At 33.9% G+C, this 20,770-nt stretch overlaps 1 protein-coding gene across 1 annotated transcript in view; it reads right to left on the reverse strand.

The window, feature by feature from the left end:
• Positions 1-20,770, reverse strand: part of trh (PAS domain-containing protein trachealess) — a 178,322-nt gene that overhangs the window by 53,903 nt on the left and 103,649 nt on the right. The window contains exon 5 of the mRNA XM_072545912.1: positions 18,949-19,111. Coding sequence (XP_072402013.1) covers positions 18,949-19,111 — 163 coding nt within the window. The remainder of the gene's footprint in view (positions 1-18,948; positions 19,112-20,770) is intronic.

Here is a 20,770-nt window from a genome sequence, read left to right on the forward strand (position 1 = left end):
TAACAATTTTTGTCATGCTTGACGTGCTTTTTTAGTCATAAAGATATGAGTTGTTACATGTTTTAGCTGTTATTGAATTTTATCAAGTATCGTAAGAATTTTGAAATTTTTAATTCTAATATAGAGTGTTTCTAAAACGGAAGTAAAGATCGACGTGACCATCGGTATAACTAATGCTGGTGATAGATAAGTGGATATAGATAAATATTTGAATACATCGCGAAGTGTACTCTGTCGATTACTTAATCCTACAACTTAAATGGTTCTAAATGGAAGGTCCGGGATTACTACGCTCACCCAACACAGTTACATTACTCTATTAGTTTTGAAGAGCGCCACTAGATCAGCTCTAAAATCAATCTCGATAGACTGCGTTACGCTCCGAAACATCGAATTTGACTGGGATAGTCGGTCAGATAGCCAAGCGGGCTAGGCGGCCGATTCTCATTCGCTTCACTGTCGAATGGTTCAGTGTATGCGGGTTCGAGCCCCAGCTCGGTGTACAGAAAAATTAAAAAGGCTAACGCAGCAGTTTGAAATTCTAGATGAATCTGCGGCTTAGACTAGAATATGCTGGTGTCTGATCGGCCTATGGTGGAGCAGTACGGCAAGAGATAAGGGCTTGCTGCTTGCTGATACTCCTCAATGGGCGTGACGCCTAAATACCGGTGTATATATATATATATATATATATATATATATATATATATATATATAATGGAAATCTGGAGACTTATGGCGACCCATAAGTCTCCTTTTCGAAGCTATTCTCATAGTCGACATGTATGTATTTTAATCAATCTGTTAGCACCTCAAAGTCGTCACTTTCTAGAATATTTGTCTATTTCTGTTAGAGTGTGCGTGGGATGTAATTCTAATGGAGATAGAACATTTGAATATCAATATGATCCGTGATTTATAAATAGAAAGTCGTCAAAAATTGTATTTCAAATTTTTACGCCGCTATCATTCACGAGCATGGTTGAGATCAACTTCAGGCTGTATTAGATACACACAAACGAAACACTGTAACTCTTCAGCAGTTAACACACCTGCTACCTTAACTTTGTATGTGAATCACCCAAGATTTATACAATACCACATCTTCAAAACATATTAATTGATTTTTAAAATAAGTCGGGTGTTTTTGTTACTTTAAATTTTTGTATTTTTTTAAAGTATGATTCTTAAAAATCTTCTAATTTACCATTAATCATTACTAAAATCTCTTTATTTGTCATAAAACTATTTCAGCTACACATTTTTTAATATTTCTAATAGAGAAGTGTAATAAGCAGCTATTTCTGATGAATAGTGAGTTAGTATGAGCAACTTTATTTTCGAGTGCGTTATTTTTGTGAAAGAGTAATTTTTTCTTGGAAACCAGACTTTTTAACTTAATCGTCAAAAAGAGACCCGCAGTATTCTCGTTATCTTTGAATCCAAAAGACACTACTATAATTTTTCCAGCCGATAGTAATTCCGGCCGTTATCTTTGGTTCGGTGCCAAAAGCATTCGAGCATTTACACAGTTTAGACTAATGTTTTGATTCATCTGCAAAGTGGTGAGGTTTTCCATCGTAATTAACTTTGTAATAGTGAATTATTTATAAACGGTGTTTTTTTAGAGGTATTGAAATGTAAGTTGGCAAAACTTTTTTAACTGGCGGCCATTATGAGAGCTGTCAAGTGATTTATGTTTAGTTTGGTTTGGCATTTTAGAATGAATAGGCTGACGCCTGAACAACGCTTTCAAATTGTGCAAATTTATTTTGAAAATCATGGTTCTGTTCGAAATACATATCGCGCACTACATCCATTTTATGGTCAACCTAATCGTCCATCAGAGGAATTAATTCAATTAATCATAGAATGTTTTCGCACCACATTTACTCTTAATAATAATACACATTCACAGTGACATAGTTCAGTGCGTATAGAAGAAGTTGTTGCTAATGTAGAAAGTAGCATAGAGGAAGACCCGAATCAATCTATCCACCATCGTGCACAGCAGTTGGATATTTAAAAAATCGTCTTTGTTTTATTCCAATTCAAATTTCTATACTTCCAAAAAAGACAGCCATTATAAATATGAAGCAATTTTTCTTCTGATATACCTTTCTGCCGATTACAACTTCATTTTGCTAATGGCGGTTATAGTTTTGTAATTTTTGTCGTATTTATTGTAAAATTTTTTTTTCGAGTCTAATTAATGTATTGTGTTGGGTTTTAGAACAGTATTCATATCATTAGTAGGACAAAATTATAAAACGTAGAAGTACCTACGCCAACGAAACAAAACTGTAATTTAATCTGTAGCAATGATTTAGACCAAAGAATGTTAATAGTAGTTTAATAGCCAGGACAAATTTTTTATGTCAATATTTATATGAGAAGAGCTAAAATGACGATAGAGAAAGTCATTAGGTAGCCAACAAAAACTGCAGAGAAAAGTTTTAAACAGGATAACAAATATAGAAAGGCCTTGAAAACAATCTCGGTTTGGTTAGAACATTTTTACGACCAGAGAGATATTCTCCGAAAAAATAAAGATACAAATATTATTTACTTCCGAAATTTTTTACCTGGTCTTGTCTGATCTAGAGGAACTCCATTTTCACTGAAGCTGAAATTTATTGTGTTTGCTGTCCATTGTTATTTCCTATACCCAATATATAATCTTTAAACCCTGTAGAAGTTTGTACAGGTCTTTTGCTTGGTGTGTCTCCTCTTGGTTTCTCTGTTTCGTTTCGTGTGTCTCCTCACAATCATATAATTATTACATGTTTTACAGTTTCTGGTTCAGAAGGCTCAAAAAAGTCGAAAAAATTGAAGGCAAGAAAACTTAAAATGACGAAACCTAAAAACAAGATCTAGATTCAGGCTATTATTCAAAAGAACAGGAGGACTGATAAGAAAGAGGTCGTAGTGAAGACGATGTTGACTTCGTGGAACCAGAACAAGAAAATATTGAAATGTTCGATAGCGATGATCCCAAATTGGGAGACTTTGTGCTTGCCAGATTTAAGCAACTGCGTAAAAGATCGATGAAAACATATAAATATGTTGCCAAAATTATAGATATGCTTTCACCAGAAGAGTATGAGATACAATGTTTTAAACGTGCTAATAAAAAGAAAACTGTGTTTTGTCCTATAGAAAATGATGTTTGCAGTATAGATTAAGGCGACATTTTGGAAAAACTACCCAAGCCCAGGAAGAAAATTTAAGACTATTTTTCCAGGACAACTAGACATTTATGAACAAACATCAAATCATAAACACTATTTACAAAGTTTTTCAATGCTTTTTACTCATTTATGTTACCAGAAATTTATTTTGTTTTACCTATTTTTGTAGTCCAATAAATATTTCAGCATATACAATCAACTTGTATTACTATTTTTAACTAGTTTTTGGATGACCAAAAGTGGGGAAATTATATGGCCAAATGTAGAGACAGATGGCCAAAACCAGCGATTTTTGTGGTTCAAAATATAAAACGTTGTAATATTTTCATTATGAATTGAATATTTATAATCAGCTTATCTCCTAGTAGAGCTGATTCGAAAGTAAAAATTGTATTGAGTAGCCATAAGTGGTACCTTTACCATAACTTATTAACAAGTTACCAACTAATTAAAAATTAATAACGTAACAGACTAGAAGACAAAGGAAGAAACCACAACAACAGAAGACAAATAATGAACACATCAAATAAACACTTTACAACTACTAGAACTGCAATAAATAAAAGAGAAAAACAAAAGAGAAAAAAGAAAAAAACTTAAACGATATATAATATGTGGTGTTCTTTTTATATCTGAATTTGGAAAATTGATAAAACTTCCTATAATATTTTTATTAAGATGTCAGAAAGTTAAGTTGAAATCTTCTTCACGTACCAAATTTATTTCAGGTAGTCTTAACCCTTACTAAAGGATGTACAGTCTGAAAGCATAACAACGCTTATCTCGAGTGTCATCAGAATGAATTGTTTCATGGGAGTACCGACCTTCTAGTCAGTTTCATTCATGATGTAAACCAAAATGCATCTGAACTATACTCCAATTATGCGAGCAACAAGACTTTCTCACGATTTTTTTTCCTTTTATAACTTAGACCTTCATACACAAACGGTCGCAACATCTCAATGAGTTTGAGATGGTACTGTTACAAAATTTAGTAAAAGTAAAAGTGCAGGCTAATAAATATACATGGTGTCACATGGTATGGATTAACATCTCCCGAACAAAGATCGAGAAAAATGCTCAGGGAGGTCTGAATTTCTTTAGAATTAATTTTAATAACGATCAGAACGTTCATGCTAGTCGTAAAACTTTTATAAAATAAAAATCTTGCTAAAGACTGATCGTTGTTCATTGCCTTAATGTCATGGAACTAGCGTCACAAAATGCAGTCGTCACGGGTAGCGTCATGGAATAGCTGGTTTTCACATTGATTCACTATTCTCGATCAATTCGTTTATAGTCATCATATATTTACACTAAGCAGGTTTAAATTAAAAACTGCTTGAAAAATAACTAACAAAATATAGATATTAAATGAAAAGTAAAAAATTAAAAGTATATTTGAGGAGGTGTCAATCAAAATCAATCATGTCCATAAAAATCAAAAAATGAGTTAGCAGCTGTTTCATAATATAAAGAGTGAATCCTATTCTATGGTGTTTTCGGTTTCGGTTAAAAAAAATCATGTCCTGTTTAAAATGAATACACAATATTAGGTTCCCAAATCAAATGCAATCATGTCCACAGTTGGTTTCAATCATACCACCACATGTCCATTCAGCTAATAGGAGTGCCCCGATTTGGTCATGTGATTTGACCATGTCAACACATTGTCTGTGTTTTCCCTCTAGGTTATGTCGATAGCGAGTATTGAGTTTGTATTGCACTGTGGTTTAATTTTAATATTATTATAGTAGTTTTTATTAAATAAAATTGAAATTTTCCATGGATGAAGAAAACTTAGTGAGAGTGGGCGATGCCAATGAAGGATCTCGTAAAAATAAAAAGACTGTGGATAAAAAAAACTAGAGCCAAGCTTAAGCGATACAGTACTCCAGTGGGATGTCGTGTGTTTGTTCCATGTAAACACATGAACAAAGGTATGAAATGTGCATTAGTTAGGCCTATAGATGCTATTTTTGTTCGAAATATCCTCTACAAAATACCTGACAAAAACACGCAAGATAACACCATTGCCAGTTGGATAAATCAACGTAACATAAAGCGGCGAAGGCCTAGGCCTACCTCTGAAAAATCAAAGGCTAAAAGTTTTAGTGTACAATATTCTATACTTTCATCAACCGGTAAAGTTATACCTGTGTGTAGGAAACTTTTCATGCATATTACCATGGTGAAGGGAACAAGATTGACTAATATTTCTAAAAGGGTGAAAGAGGGAAAGGCTGTTAAGGATCAGAGAGGTGGCGATAGGAAGAGTCACAAATCTGCTGCGAACAAGGAATCAGTCCGCCTTTTTTTGAGAAATTTAAGAGGAAAAGAAAGCCACTATAATCGAAAAAAATCGAAAAGGATTTATCTTGGTGCAGACTTAAACATTAAGAAGTTGTGGCTAATATACAATGGTTCTGTACTTGATAATCTTAAAGTTAAGAAATCTATGTTTAGGAGAGTTTTCAATGAATTAAATATCGGATTTTCATCACCAGCTTCTGACGTTTGCAGTACATGCAATAAAATAGATCTTCAGCTGAAAATTGAGAAGGCTAAAGCTGTGAAAGACTTGGTAGTGGTCAACCAATTTATGATGAAAAAAAGAATACACAGATTAAGAGCTAATGCTTTTTATGGGCTCTTAAAGGAAAACAAAGAAAATGAGGTTACTTTCTGTTTTGATCTCCAGCAAATTCAAGCACTTCCCAAAACTCCTATTCAAGACGCGTTCTACAAAAGACAATTAAGTTTTTACTCTTTTTGCATTGTAGCATCAAACGCACAAAACCCCATATTTTACGTATGGACTGAAGAACTTGCAGGAAGGGGTGCGACCGAAGTTTCATCTGCACTTATAAATTTCTTGAACTCCGCTAATTTTTCAAATGTAACAAGACTGAATCTGTTCTGTGATGGGTGTGCCGGTCAAAACAAAAACAATGCCGTTGTTCACACATTAGTGTATTACTTAGGATCAGTGCAAAATGCTTTAGAGGAGATTGTTCTAACATACCCTGTTCGCGGGTATAGCTTCCTCCCCGCTGATCGGGTGTTCGGAAGGGTTGAAAAGTTACTCAGGAAGCAGCCTACCATTGCAACAAAGAAAGAGTACTACAATGTATATAGTTCTGTTGGAGAAGTATGGAAACTTGGAGAGGATTGGGGATTGATTGATGCTAAAAGTTTGGCTACACGATTTAAAAACATTGAAATGATATCTGAAAAGAAGAGGATTTTTGTGAGGAAAGAGAAAGCTGTCAACCGCAATGGACAAGAACTTACTGTTATCAAAGTGAAATCGGCACAGAATTTTAGGTTTGAAAGTGATTTTGAAACCTACAACAAGCCTCAAAAAAAAAGGCTGGCATTCTGCAAGGTCGTTCTCAACTCCTGTAGTCAGTCTCAGTCACTTCCACTGAGCAATATAGTGAAAGCAGCTAAGAAGAAGGACGTGGAGACGTTACTTGTGAAAATGTATGGTGATGACTGGCAGAAACATGACTTTTTATCTTGGTATAAGACCATAATAGTGGAAGTCCAGGACGACGAAATTGATGCTGACGAAGTGGACGAATCCTGTGATTGTCTAGAACCTGACATTGGACTACACATTTAAACATTTATATTTTGTGGAAAGTGTCGTTGGTAAATGTTAGCCATTTTTCAAGATATTTTTTGTAACAATACAATAGATATTTTAAGTAGTCTAAGAGTTTTTTTATCAACCCCTTCTATCAACGTCCATGAAGTCCACTCAAATAAGAACATGTCCTTTTTTTAAAATGTATTTACAGGTTTATTTATACCTTCAGATTTGAAATATTTACTAAGAGTCAGTTAATTTCAATAAATAAAATGATATATGCTAATTTATCCGATTTTTCATGTAAGGTTATTTACTAATACGTTTTTTGCGATTTGCCTAAAACTTCTTAAGGTGGACATGATTGATTTTGATTGACACCTCCTCATATGTCAATAGAAGATAGTAAAACAAACAGGAAATAAAATATCGATCCTTAAATTCGATTGGTAACGATTCTCGAACGTCAAAATTCATTATAAATGTCAAAAGTCCTAAATTTCAGCCCATACAATTAACAACAATATAAAATCGCCTGTTTAATCACGCCCGAAATCATAAAATTAAATAAATTAAAAGTCCACTTCTACATGGACTTCTAACCTAAGCTAACCAACGAGCTTCTAAAACACGGAGGAGAAAGTATAACACTAGGGATAACAAAACTAATATTGCACTGCAAGATACCAGACGCATAAAGAAACAGCATAATGATACCGACGTTCAAGAAAGGAGATAAAGAAGACCCCAACAATTATAGAGGTATAAATCTACTGAACACCGCACTTAAGCTTACCACAAAAGTCCTAACCAACAAAATCAATAAACTAACAACTTTATCAGATGAACAACAAGGATTTCGATTCGGAAGATCCTGCGTAGACGCCGTATTTTTACTAAGACAAATCACAGAAAAGGCCATTGAGTACAATAAACCAGCATATGTTTTATAGACCTTACAAAGGCTTTCGATCGCATCCAAGTCGTAGACGTCTTACACCTACTGTATAAAAGAAACATAATAATCAATATTATACAAACCATCAAAAACATCTGCTTCCATAATCGAATACAGGTAAAGATAAATGGAAAACTAACACAGTGTATATCAGTACAAAACTGAGTCAGACAGGTTGACTCGTTAAGCCCACTTCTCTTTAATATAATAATGGACGAAGTAATACAAGCAGTACATAAAGGTCACGGTTACAGAATGGGGAACAAAGAAATCCAAATATTATGTTATGCAGACGACGCCGCATTAATCGCCGAAACAGAAGACGAGCTCCAAAGATTAACACACATCTTCAATACAACTGCCAAGAAATACAATATAATAATATCAGCAGAAAAAACCAAATGTATGACAACATCTAAATACCCACTACGATGCAAAATTGATGGGAAAATAAGAAAGCAGGAAGCAAGGTTTAGATATCTGGGCACAGATATAACTAGTTATGGAGATGTTGAAGAAGACGTATGACAACAAAACTTAAAAGCAAGTAAAGCGGCGGGATCTCTTAATGACACAATCTGGAACAACAAACACCAAAGACTAGACACAAAAACAAGAATCTGTAAAGCAGCAATTAGACCTATATTAACATACACAGCGGAGACAAGATCTGACACATCTAAAACGAGACGACTACTAGAAACAACAGAGATGAAAATACTCCGACGAATATCAGGGAAAAGTCTGTTGGATAGGGAGAGAAGCGAAAAAATAAGAAGAGCATTCAATATAAAAGACATAAATGGATGGGTGACAAAACGGAAACAGAAGTGGAACTAACACATTAGTAGAATGGAAGAGGATAGGATAGTCACGAGATAAGTCACCAAATGGACGAAAAGCATTGGCAGACCAAGAAAAAGATTTAAACAATTTAGGGGGGTAATATTGAAGAAGAAACAAGATTTAAAGCCTACATACAAGAAGCAAGCAAGAAGAAGAAGTAGAAGAAGAAGCATATAATTTATTATAAATTTTCTTGAGCATATTTTTGTTTTAATTATATTCAATTTTTAGTTGTCGTTAATATTTTATCTTGGTTTCTATACTGGATTTATATTTGGATACTGCCTCAATAAGCAAAAGTTCCCCTTTTTGTGAAATTTAAAGAACTACTTCTTTTTGATACAGACATAATTAATAACAATTAACAATGGCTTTATACAAAATTACGAAATAGTAGTCACAGTAAACAATTGGAAGAGTTCATTTACGTGACGAGGGGTTACCGTTATACAACATGCTAATTTTTTAATTTTTTTTAAATCTATACAAATAATAAATAAATAATAAAATCACTTACTCTGCCTGTATTGGTATGGGGTGAATTGAGTAGCTCTATAACCGATGCAGCCGGTCCCAAGGCCGGATAAAAAAGAGGGACAGAGGAGTAACACCTCTAAAAAAACCAGGGTTCAACTGGCCCGGTTGATAGCACCCTATAAGGGCTCCTTGTCTAGGATTACAGACGAAGGGTAGATGATGCTCTTAAGCTGCAGTGAAAGCAAATTGTCTAGGAGAAGGAAAACTTCAAAATTAAACCCTGGCCCTCCAAGTCGGGGGTTGAGGCATCGGGCTAACTCCCCGTTACTCAGAAAAAATAAAATGTTAAAAAACTCAGCAAAACGCCTCGGAATGAATCGATCAACAAACGACGACGTACGCTACGAAAAAGGAGTATGAATTTCGGAACTTGGAACGTGCAAGGCTTTAGACCTAAAATAAATGAAATAATGTATGAAATAAGTAAGCTGAAATTGGACATCACAGTAATCACCGAAACAAAACGAAAGGGCCAAGGATCAGAAAACCTCGAAGAATATGATCACTTTTACGGCGGGGTACCAAAGGAGAAAAGCGCTTAACAAGATGTTGCCATATTAATACGTAAGAAGCTAAGGAAATACATAATTACTTGGGAGGCCATAAACGAGAGAATGATAAAAATGAACCTTATGATTAGAGGACACAAATGCACAATCTTGGGTGTATATGCAGTAAATGATGACGCACCAGTAAACATTAAAAACGTTTTTTTTTTTTGTGAAATTGAATTTAAAGGTTGCAAAAGCCGGCACATCTCGAGAAATTATCATATTGGGAGACTTAAACAGCAGAACTGTAAAAAAACACCATAACGCAGTTTAGGTCAATTCGGAGAGGACCACGTAAATGATAATGGTACCAGACTAATAGCATTATGCGAACAAAATGAAATGAAAATTGCAAATGGATTTTTTCAACATAGATACATACACAAATACACATGGACGCAAAATACGAGAGAGTTAAAATCAATCATAGATTACACAGTCATACGACAAAAGACAAATATGATTGTACAAGATGTAAGAGTATTGAGAGGAGCTATCTGTGGAAGCGATCATCACTTATTAAAAGCTAAGATCACATTTGGAGTAAATAAACCTAAAGAAGAAAAAGAAGGAAATGAAAGGGAGAAAGAAATACAGAAGTGGTATAACCTAATCAGCTTAGAACAAGGAAGCGTGAGAGAATTATATAGAAATAGATTAAATCAAAAGTTGGAAAATAATCAATTTAATAATAATGAAGAACAGTACACTCACATAAAAAGGTGTCTCCAGGAGGCAGCAACAGAAGCCATTGGATGCCAATTCCAGAATCAAAGAAAACTTCCATATTGGTTTGACGAAAAAATAGAACCAGAAATAAAGAAGAAAAGAGACCAATGTCAAAAATTCTTAAATACAAAGAATATAACGGACAAAATAATCTACAAGAAGTCTCAAGCTAAAGTACGAAAAATATTATGTCGGAAGAAAAATGAAGCATGGCAACAAAAGTGTAACATGATAAATTCACATCTAGGAGGACGAAGAAGCACATAAAGTTGGAGAGTCTTAAAATCTTTACGACAAGATAAGAAGAGAGACATAGTGTCAACAATAAAAATGGATAACTGGGACCAATATTTTGAGAAACTTCCAAGGGAAGATAGACTACAATTTAAAGACAGCAACGAAACACAAAATATAAATATTTTAACTTCGCCCATACGAATAACAACGAAAGATGTGGGAGATGTATGTAGATCTCTAAAAAATAACAAAGCACCGGGTCCAGGTAACATCCCTGCAGAGGTTATTAAACACGGTACAATCAAACTATATACAAGTTTAGCCAAACTGTTCCAAAACTGCATTAATGGAATGACAACTCCAGAGGAGTGGAAGACATCATTCATATCCACAAAGTGACAATTACAGAGGCATTGCGGTGACAAACTCGATCAGTAGAATATACGGAAAAGTAATTAAAAACAGAATAGAAAGTGAATATAAGGCTTAGAGGCTGAGGAACAGGCAGGATTTAGGGCAGGTAGATCTAGTGTTGACCATTTGTTTTGCATTACACAGATTATTGAAAAGAAAATAGCCGTTAATCAAGAAGTACATTTATTGTATGTAGACCTACGAAAGGCTTATGATAACGAACCACATTATAAATTATAGGGAGCGTTATAGAAAACAAACATAAGCATGAATTTAATAAATGCGACGAAGGAACTGTACCCTAAGGCAAACTCAAAGGTAAAGGTTGGAAATAATCTGTCAAGTGGATTCCAAATGAATAAAGGTCTTAAACAGGGCTGCTGTCTCTCTCCTACATCATTTAAAATCTATCTAGAACAAGCTCTAAAATTGTGGTAGCGCAAATGTAGAAATATGGGAGTGCCGATTAACAACAATAGCATATACACTTTGTCATTTGCAGATGATCCACTAGTGATAGCACAAGATTATGAAGATATAACCTATATGACTTTTTAATGCTTGAGCGATAAATAATACTGAAAAAGGGTTTCTGTATCTTCTTCTAACATTGAAGGTATTAGCCAGTCTCATTTTTTTAAACTCAGTAATATGTTTAGGAATCGAGTTGATAGTACCAACAGCATAAGTTGGTTGCGTTGTTGAGATGACAAAAGGTACGATACTTTCAGATTTTTTTAAAGAATAGGGATTTTGATAAATATTTTGGTACCGAGAATTAAAATGTCTTTTAATATTATGTCAATATTAAAAGTTTGTAACCCTGAACAGCAAAAGTGTTATTAATAAAATATAATGCAATGCGAAAATTGTTTTTACCGAAAGAAAAACTCATAAATAGATCCTTTTTAAGTGCGTAATAAACAGAAAACAATTTATATAAACTATAAAAAGGATAATGGCCGTGATAAATCAACCAATAACATTCAAAACATTTCAGGTGTATTAAGACAAGCGTCAGAATGATTACCGCTGAACCCCGGTAGATGTGGCCAGTATTTGCTTACAAATTTTATATTTACGTTCTAGTACGTGTCATGACTTAAATCATCCTTCATTTTGAATGCCTACCTTTTACGAAAGCTAAATACATTAACAGTGACTCATATCAATTTGACAAAACTGTACTTTGTTACAGTGTGGGATTTAAAATGTTTTATTTTATTACATATGAAGTGACCGTTTTGTCCTTCTATTACGAATTACTTAAAATTAAAATATGGTATGACCTTCACATTAACAAAAATATGTTTTTAATTGCATAAATAGAAGATCGGGAAGATCATAAGTCAGTTATAATTTGAATACCGTTAGAAATACATACAGGAGAATTTGGCACAAGTTCATTAAGCTTTAAATGAAGGGTCAGGGGAAAAAACCAGGTAAGTCAATTTTTTTCAATATTGATCGAGTTATCGGCTGTATTCGGTACACAGTGAACATATGTATCTTTCAAAAGTCCGAAACTTGGAAAAATACAAGTAACTCACAAGATATACAGAGCCAAAGTTTTGATATAAGGGGAAAAAAGCAGGTAAGTCAAGTGAAACGGGAAAAGAACCAGGCAAGTCAACAAATTCACTCGACTTTGCCGTCGCGCGATGGCCACGTTATCGATATCTGCGAACGCATCAGTCATCAGTGCATTGCTACAGTTTGCAATGCTAAATAATATTATTATCGCTATGTCAAGCTCGGATGAAGGAAGCTCGGATGAAGGTATTAAGTTATATAGTGAGCCAAAAAAGAGGAAGAAAACCGGTCGGATGTCTGAGGTAAATGAAAAGTTAAGACTTGCGACACATGAAGCTGGTCCTGCTTGCCATTGTAAAAGATATAAATGTTATAATGTAACTTCTGAATACAATAGAAAAAAGATATTGAGTTACTTTAATCAACTACCGTCTCATAATGAGCAAAACATGTACTTGACTGGATTAATCACCGTGATACCTGTGGCACAGAGAAGACCTCGACATTGTGAAGAGGAGGCAAAGTTACGAGAAGCTAGTTTTGCCTACAGAGTTCAAATAACTGAAGACAACGGAGAAGTGGTAGATATTGGTATATGTGCAAAAGCGTTTTGCTCATTTCTTGGAATCAGTAAAAATAAACTCAGCTATCTACAGCAAAGTTTGAAATCGACAGGATCTGCACCTATGGATAAAAGGGGTAAGCATTTCAAGAAACACAGACAGCACAATGAGGTCACTGCTGCTTTAATTGATAGTCGTTATATTAAGAGTTTCAAAGGTCGCCAGAGTCACTGTAGTCTTAAGGACTCAACCAAAACTTACTTACCAGAAAGTCTTAACATCAGGAAAATGTACAACCTTTTTAAAGAATTACATCCTGCTGCAGTTGTATCCTACGACACTTACAGGGTAATTTTTAACACAAAATTTAATATTTCTTTTGGATATCCGCGTTCGGATACTTGTGCAGTGTGTGATGAATATACAGCAAAGGTTAAAGCTTTGTCTGTGGAAAAAGATGCACAGCAGATTCATCAGCTAATAGTAATGAATACTCTTCATAAAAAACGCGCAGAGACTTTTTATAACCTCAAAAAGAAATCAAAAATTGGAGCAAGACAAAATAAGAAAAAAGAAGCCATATGCGTAGATTTTGCCTAAAATGTCTCCTTGCCGAATATAGCGACCAACGACGTTTATTACAAACGACAGCTTGCTATATATTCTTTTATTCTTTTAATGTTCACGTTCTGTCAACTGGTGAATCCTTTTTTTACGTGTATCATGAAGCTATTGCTAAAAAAGGACCGAATAAAGTGGCTTCATTTCTATTTCACTTCATTATGAATTATTTGGACGATGAAGTAGAAGAATTGGAAATTGTTTGCGATTCTGCAGGAGGACAGAACAAAAATTACATCATATTTAAATTTATTCACTATATCTCGAACAATAAAGTTCATGGCCTTACGGATATCAAAATTACATTTCCTATTCGTGGACACTCCTATTTGGAGTGTGATAAAAACGTTGGTTTGTGGAACACAAAAACGTTGATGGAAACACCTAAGGAATTCGAAGAAATGGTGAAATTATCACGGACGAAACCATCCCCATTTACTGTAATCAGTGTTTTTCAAACAATTGTGCTGGATTGGAAGAAAATGTTGGAATTAAAGTACATTGCTAAATGTCCGTTTAAAATACAGCCTATCGGATTTATACATTGTTCAACCAGTCATAGCCGCTTGATAGAATATCGCACCACATACAATGGACCAATATTCACTGGCATTATAAGGCTACCACGGCATTGTCTGTTATCATTAGAAGAAGGGTTGTTTGAACTTCCCCTCCAGCATACAATGGTATGTATTAATAATAAAAATAATTTTACTGAATTAACCATTACAAGTTTTCTAACAAATTTCTATACAATAATATTCTTTCCAGGCCTCCTGCCAATTTCGAGTGCAAAATTTAAAGATTTGCAAACCCTAATGAAGTTTTGTGCGCCCGCTACTGTCGCATTCTTTCATCAACTACCCCATGATTAAGTAAATGTAGGTTAACATAATAATATTTATACGTAAACACATTCTGTCAATCACAATAATTATTTTTTGCTTTATTTTTATTTACTTATTAATATGCGTGTTATTTTCAGGTTGGACACTTTCATGGTTTTTGTGACAATCCAGTGATCTGACAACACCCTTTGGGTTTTTTCTATTTTATTTACTTTTTTGACACATAAAAGTCCAGTTATTTGTATAACTTACTCCGGTATTAGTATTTATGCGTATTCTGTATGGTTTTGAACATTAAAAATGTTTTTTCTCAGTTTTGACAAAAATTGACTTACCTGGTTTTTCCCCTTCAAATGTTTTTTTATTAATATCCAAGAACTTTTAGAATCTGTTTCATTTAAAAGCAATACGTAAAATTGTGTGTCTTTACAATGTCAGAGAGGCATAAGGCCCAGTGACCAAAGTATCATAACACATATTGTCTAGAGCTTGCGTTATCCATATATGTTTCGCCCATGTTAATGGTTTCTCCAGGTGGATGCCTAGATATTTTACATTATCTTTTTGGGGTAAAGAATATCCATTGAGGCCAAATTTTGGATACGCACCTTTTCTTAGTTGGGAAATTTTTCTTTTTTTCATTTGTTTGTATAATCTGCAGCCCTTATTTTGGCTGGTTTCCCATATAAAGTACATACTGAACGCTATTGCTTCGTTCTTTTTGTGGTGGACAGTTTGAAGTGTAATCATTACTTACAAACTTTACGCCTCTTGTAGGCAGGTGTCAAAAGTTTTTGTGTGGATGTAGCGTTGACGATTGGTGCATTGGGGTACCTGACGTTTAAAATGAGGTAGTTCGAAGGATAGAATCATTGTTTTTTGGAATACTATCATTTTATTTTCTTCGTCTCGTGCTATCCTCTTCTTGGACTTTTAGCACTTCTTTTGGCAAACAGTTTTAAGGAGGTTTTATATCTTTATTATTTAATCTAGTTTTTTTACATAAAAAAATGGAAGCACCGTCTTGGATCCATTTTTTTATATATTAGCTATGCTGGTTATCTCGTGTCCCATTTTTCCTAACGAACATTTGAATGCATCTTTATCTGTTGTCTGGTGCGTATTACGAAAGACAACTGGCAATATTCTTTCTTCCTTTATTTGGTAGGTGTAATAGTGAGTTTGTTTCTTATTGAGTGCTTTCATAATGTTTCGGTAAAGGTTAGAAGTTGTGGACTAGATTTTTACTTGGTCGATATAGAGCCATTTGATGAAATATTCCATTGAGGCTATTGTTTATAATAAATACAAGAGATTGTATATTGCCTACATCTGTAACAAATCTAGGTGGGGGTTGAATGCTTTCTATCATTGCTAGTTCCAGATTGGTTAGTCTTATCAGGTAGTTCATATGAGCCATCAAATCTATTAGACATTGGTGTAGATGTTTTAATCCATTAATTGCGTATTATTGTTGGCATTCGTTGTTTAACAGCTTCAGGGCTGTCATTTCTTGTGCTTTTGTGAGATTAAACAGTTTTCCATATTTCCTCTTGATTTTCAGCGAAAAATAAGTATAAAAATAGTTCATAAAAGAAAGCTTTCCGCCAGTTAATAGTATTTTTATCTTCTGAAACTGATTTTTTTTTATTGGAGATCTGATCACATTATTTATTTGATATCTGGAATAGTCCTTCCCGCTTTACATATTGTCGTTTATTCCTTATCAGAATTAAATATTTTGGCGGATAAAACTAGCACTTGTTTTATTTTTTTTTTCGTTTTTATTGATCACTAATATTTATTATTACTAATTCTATTTTAATGATATAGCTTCAGGTAAAAACTTACGTTCACAAAAAGAGAAAAATTAAACTAATACACACAGAAGGTGGTTTTTTATCCTAACTTTGAAATATCCTGTGGAATAATTTCATTAGCGGATTTTCGTAAAACCTTGTTTTTCGGTTGCAACCATGTCTTCTAAGTATTATGTTTTTTGTTTCATGTGAAAATATGGATTGGTTCATTTTTAGGAGAGAAATGACTTTGCCACCCACAATTTACGACTTTTCCTATTATTACCATTATCTTTTGTATTAATTTGTAATACGACGTTGGGGGCTTTGGTGACTGATATCGAAGGAATGTCATGTCGACATTCCAGAAGCAGTGTATTTAAATAATGAGATAATGATTAAAAGCAACGACATGATCTTGGTTTTAATGAACAATGATAACAATAACAAAACATAAAAAAATCAACTTAAATGTAACTTAACCTAAGTACGCAAATAACTAGCCTCTGTAACTGCCTATACACGTCGGCTCATGCTGTCTATGAGGTTGCGAATATAATCTGGCTGGAAGTTTTGTCATTGATCTTCTAAAGCCAAGCGAAGTTCGTTAATTGACGCTGGTGCGACTTCGCGACCTCTAATATTTCTACCAAGCATGTCCCAAACGTGCGCTATTGTGTTCAGATGTGACGAACACGCTGGCCAGTTTATTTTATTAATATCAACTTCCTCTAAATATTGCGTGACACACATTGCAGAGTGGGGTCGCGCATTATCTTGCATTAATAGAAAATCATCGCCGATATATTGAGAAAAGGGTACTACGTGATTCGCTAAAATTTCCTCCATATACCGGTGTGCAGTTAACGAACCCTCAATAAATACCAATTCAGTGTGCGCTTCTCAGGATATTCCTGCCCATACCATCACCGAAACCTCTCCATGGCTAACGCGGGAATTGAAAGCGCACTCCGCAAATCTCTCTCTAGTTCTACGCCATACTCGTTCTCTCCCATCTGATGAGTGAAAACAGTATCTCGACTCATCCGTAAAAAGAACATTATTCCATTATCCTAAGTTCTAATGTAAATGTTCCCTGGAAAATTGTAGTCTAGTCACTTTGTGCCGTGGAAGTAATTTGGGCCCAGTTGCTGGTCTGAAACTTTGCAAACCAAATTCATGTAATCTTTGACAAACTGTAAATACACTTACATTATTGCCTCGAACCTCTTGAAGCAGATTTCTTGTTTGCACCGCTGTTAAAAGACGATCCCGCAAAGCGTTGACTCGTATAAAACGATCATCTGAAGTGGTAGTTTTGCGCTTTCTGCCATTTCCCGCTTTACGCTTGTTTGTTCCAGTTCGTAAAAAAAGTTCCACTACCCTTTGGATGGTAGAGCGATGAGTTTGTAGTACTCTAGCCACATATTCATAATTTCGACCATCTTTAACCAGAGCAACGACTTTCGCACAATCTTGGCTACTAAGAACCACGATCAATCATGAGTAAACAAAATGTAAGTGTCAATATGATATAATGATAACAGTCACCAAAACCACCTCGTAGTATTACAAAATAACTCCAAAATAATCATGATTAAAAAAGTCCTAAATTGTGGGTGGCAAATTCATTTGGCTCTAAAAAATGAACCAAGACATACCTTGACATGAAACAAAAAACACAATGCTTAGGAGACATGGTTGCAATCGAAAAATAAGGTTATATGAAAATTCGCAAATAGAATTATTCCACAGGATGTTTCAAAGTTAGGATAATAAAACCACGTTTTAATTAACCCCGTACAATAAGTAAAAAATAAAATTTTATCAAAAAACTGACTACACCAAATTAAAATTTATAAATTTATACAGAGTGTGCTGAAAAAATCATCAAAATAAGGCTAAAAATAAAAAAATTTAAATACTTTGAATTTGACCAAAATTTTCTCCGTTACGTTTTTTTTGCATCTGAGTGTAGGTATATAATAAAAACTTCTAGATTGTGTTTATGTAGTCCATTGAAAAAGAACTATTTGAAACTTAACCTTTTTTAAATCATGAAACAATAATGAAGATGAAAGCGTTTAAAAAATCAAAACTGAAAATAAATCGATTGACAGTGAGCTTTAAATTTTAATAATGGTTTTAAATTGCATGCATGCAAGCATGAAAACTTTGGTCCAAAAAAGGAGAAAATACATTTTAGACCAATCTAGGCCAATAAACCAATGTATTAAAATAAACAGATACATCTGTTTTTGTATTAGACAAACAATACAGAGAGTAAAACAAAATACAGCAAAATAAAACAGTAACTTGGTCATTAAAATACCAGTATACGCGTCTCTGATAATAAATATAAAAAAATTAACAGAATAACTCTAAAATGTTTAATGAAATTAAAAAAAAAATTATATTGTAAAACATGTATTTTTCTTCATTTGTAAAGCATATTTTGAATGTTTCGAGACAACATATTGTACAATTAAGAGGCAAACACAACGAAAAATACTCGATGCTACTTACCGTCGGGGTTGTTTGTTCCTGCCGTGGAAGTACTCTCTTCCGAGCCGCTTTCCGGTGAAGCCAAATTTTGGTTTTGTGAAAGACCTAATCCTAACTGTTCGGCAATTTCCGAATGATCCTGATGATGAATGTAGTCAAATATACTACTTCCAGTCATCTCAACCTAATAACAAGAAAATTCGTAAACATTTACCAACTCATTCAATACTTTAACACAAAAAATAGTAAAATAAAACGTCAAATTGTCAAACAAATTTGGTTTATAATATATTTCTTGTTTTATTATTATTATGTCGTGTAATATTAATTTAAAAATAAATGATACATAACAAGGAAACTCCAATAAATAGTTATTTAATTTGGAATAAATATTTTTATTTTTCAACATGATAACGTTTTAGATCTCTCGACATGATATTCCAAGCTGTAAAAAAACAACGTACATTAATTAGTGAATTTTTGAAACAGGAAAACAGTGCTATAAAAGACAATGCCTGGAGTAACCTTTAAGTGTTTGCAACTCCATACTGTTGGTTATAATTTTTTTTATGGCACTTTTAAGGTGCAAAAAACGGTTTTAATTGATTAATTTTATTTTTATTGTATCAAATCAATATCTTAGTGTAAAATAAGCATAATATTAAATTAATGTACACAAAAAAGCTTTAATTTGAGCTATACTACATTAAATGTGACCCAATAGTTGCAAAATTAATGATTGAATTCCAAAAATGTGAACTTCCGCCATTTTTAATTTTTGAAAAAATAACTGTTGTAAAAATTCTTTTTTTATACAAAAAAAGCATTTTTACCATCTGATCAGTCAATTTTATATAAATTGTCTATAAAAATTCTTAAATTTTTATAAAGTTTACAGTGCTAGAACTTTTTTCTAAAAAAATAAAGATAATATTAAACGGATTCTTCTTCTTCTTCTTCTTCTCGTAGCACTAAAACCCGGGGTGGGTTTTGACTGACTGCACAACTTGCTTCCATCTTGAACGGTCGTCCATAATAGTTGGGTCAGTGGGTAGCCCCATTGTTCTTAGATCTGACCATATATTGTCTCTCCATCGCATTCGTGGACGTGTTAAGGTCTATCTTCCTGTGGGGGATTCCTCCATTATTAACTTGGCAAGGCGGTTATTAGGGAGTCTATGGACATGGCCAGCCCATCTTAGACGTTGGAATTTAATCTCTTGGACTATATCGCTCGCTCTATACATCTGCTTGACCTCAACATTTGTTCTCATTCGGTATTGGTTGCTATTAATGTCGTGATAAGGCCCAAAGATTCTTCTGAGGATTTTCCTCTCAAAACATCTAAGTTTTCTTTCAGTTTCTTTGGTCAGGGTCCACGTCTCACACCCATACACGAGCACCGGTCTAATCACCGTTTTATATATTCTAATCTTTGATGTTCGTGTTAGGCTTTTAGATTTAACAGTATTGTGAAGGCTGTACATACATCTGTTTGCTGCCTGAATTCCTCCTTTAATCTCTTTCGCGATATCGTTATCTGCAGTGATTGTTGCTCCGAGATATTTAAAACTCTCCACTCAAAGTTATATGGGTCTATTGTAACATTTTGCCCTATTCTATCTCGTCCCTTTTGTCTGTTGATGCACATATATTTGGTTTTCTCTTCGTTTACCTTAAACCAGTTTTCTTTGCCTCTACCTCCAATTTATTAAAAGTCTCCTTCACATTGGTGACTGTGTTTCCCACAATGTCAATGTCATCTGCGTATGCTAGTAGTAATTTTGGTCCATTTACTGTCAGTAATTCTGTTTTAAGTTGTGCTGCTCTTACTACTTTCTCC

Source organism: Diabrotica undecimpunctata, chromosome 10, assembly GCF_040954645.1.
Source record: "Diabrotica undecimpunctata isolate CICGRU chromosome 10, icDiaUnde3, whole genome shotgun sequence".
Classification (NCBI taxonomy): Eukaryota; Metazoa; Arthropoda; class Insecta; order Coleoptera; family Chrysomelidae; genus Diabrotica; species Diabrotica undecimpunctata.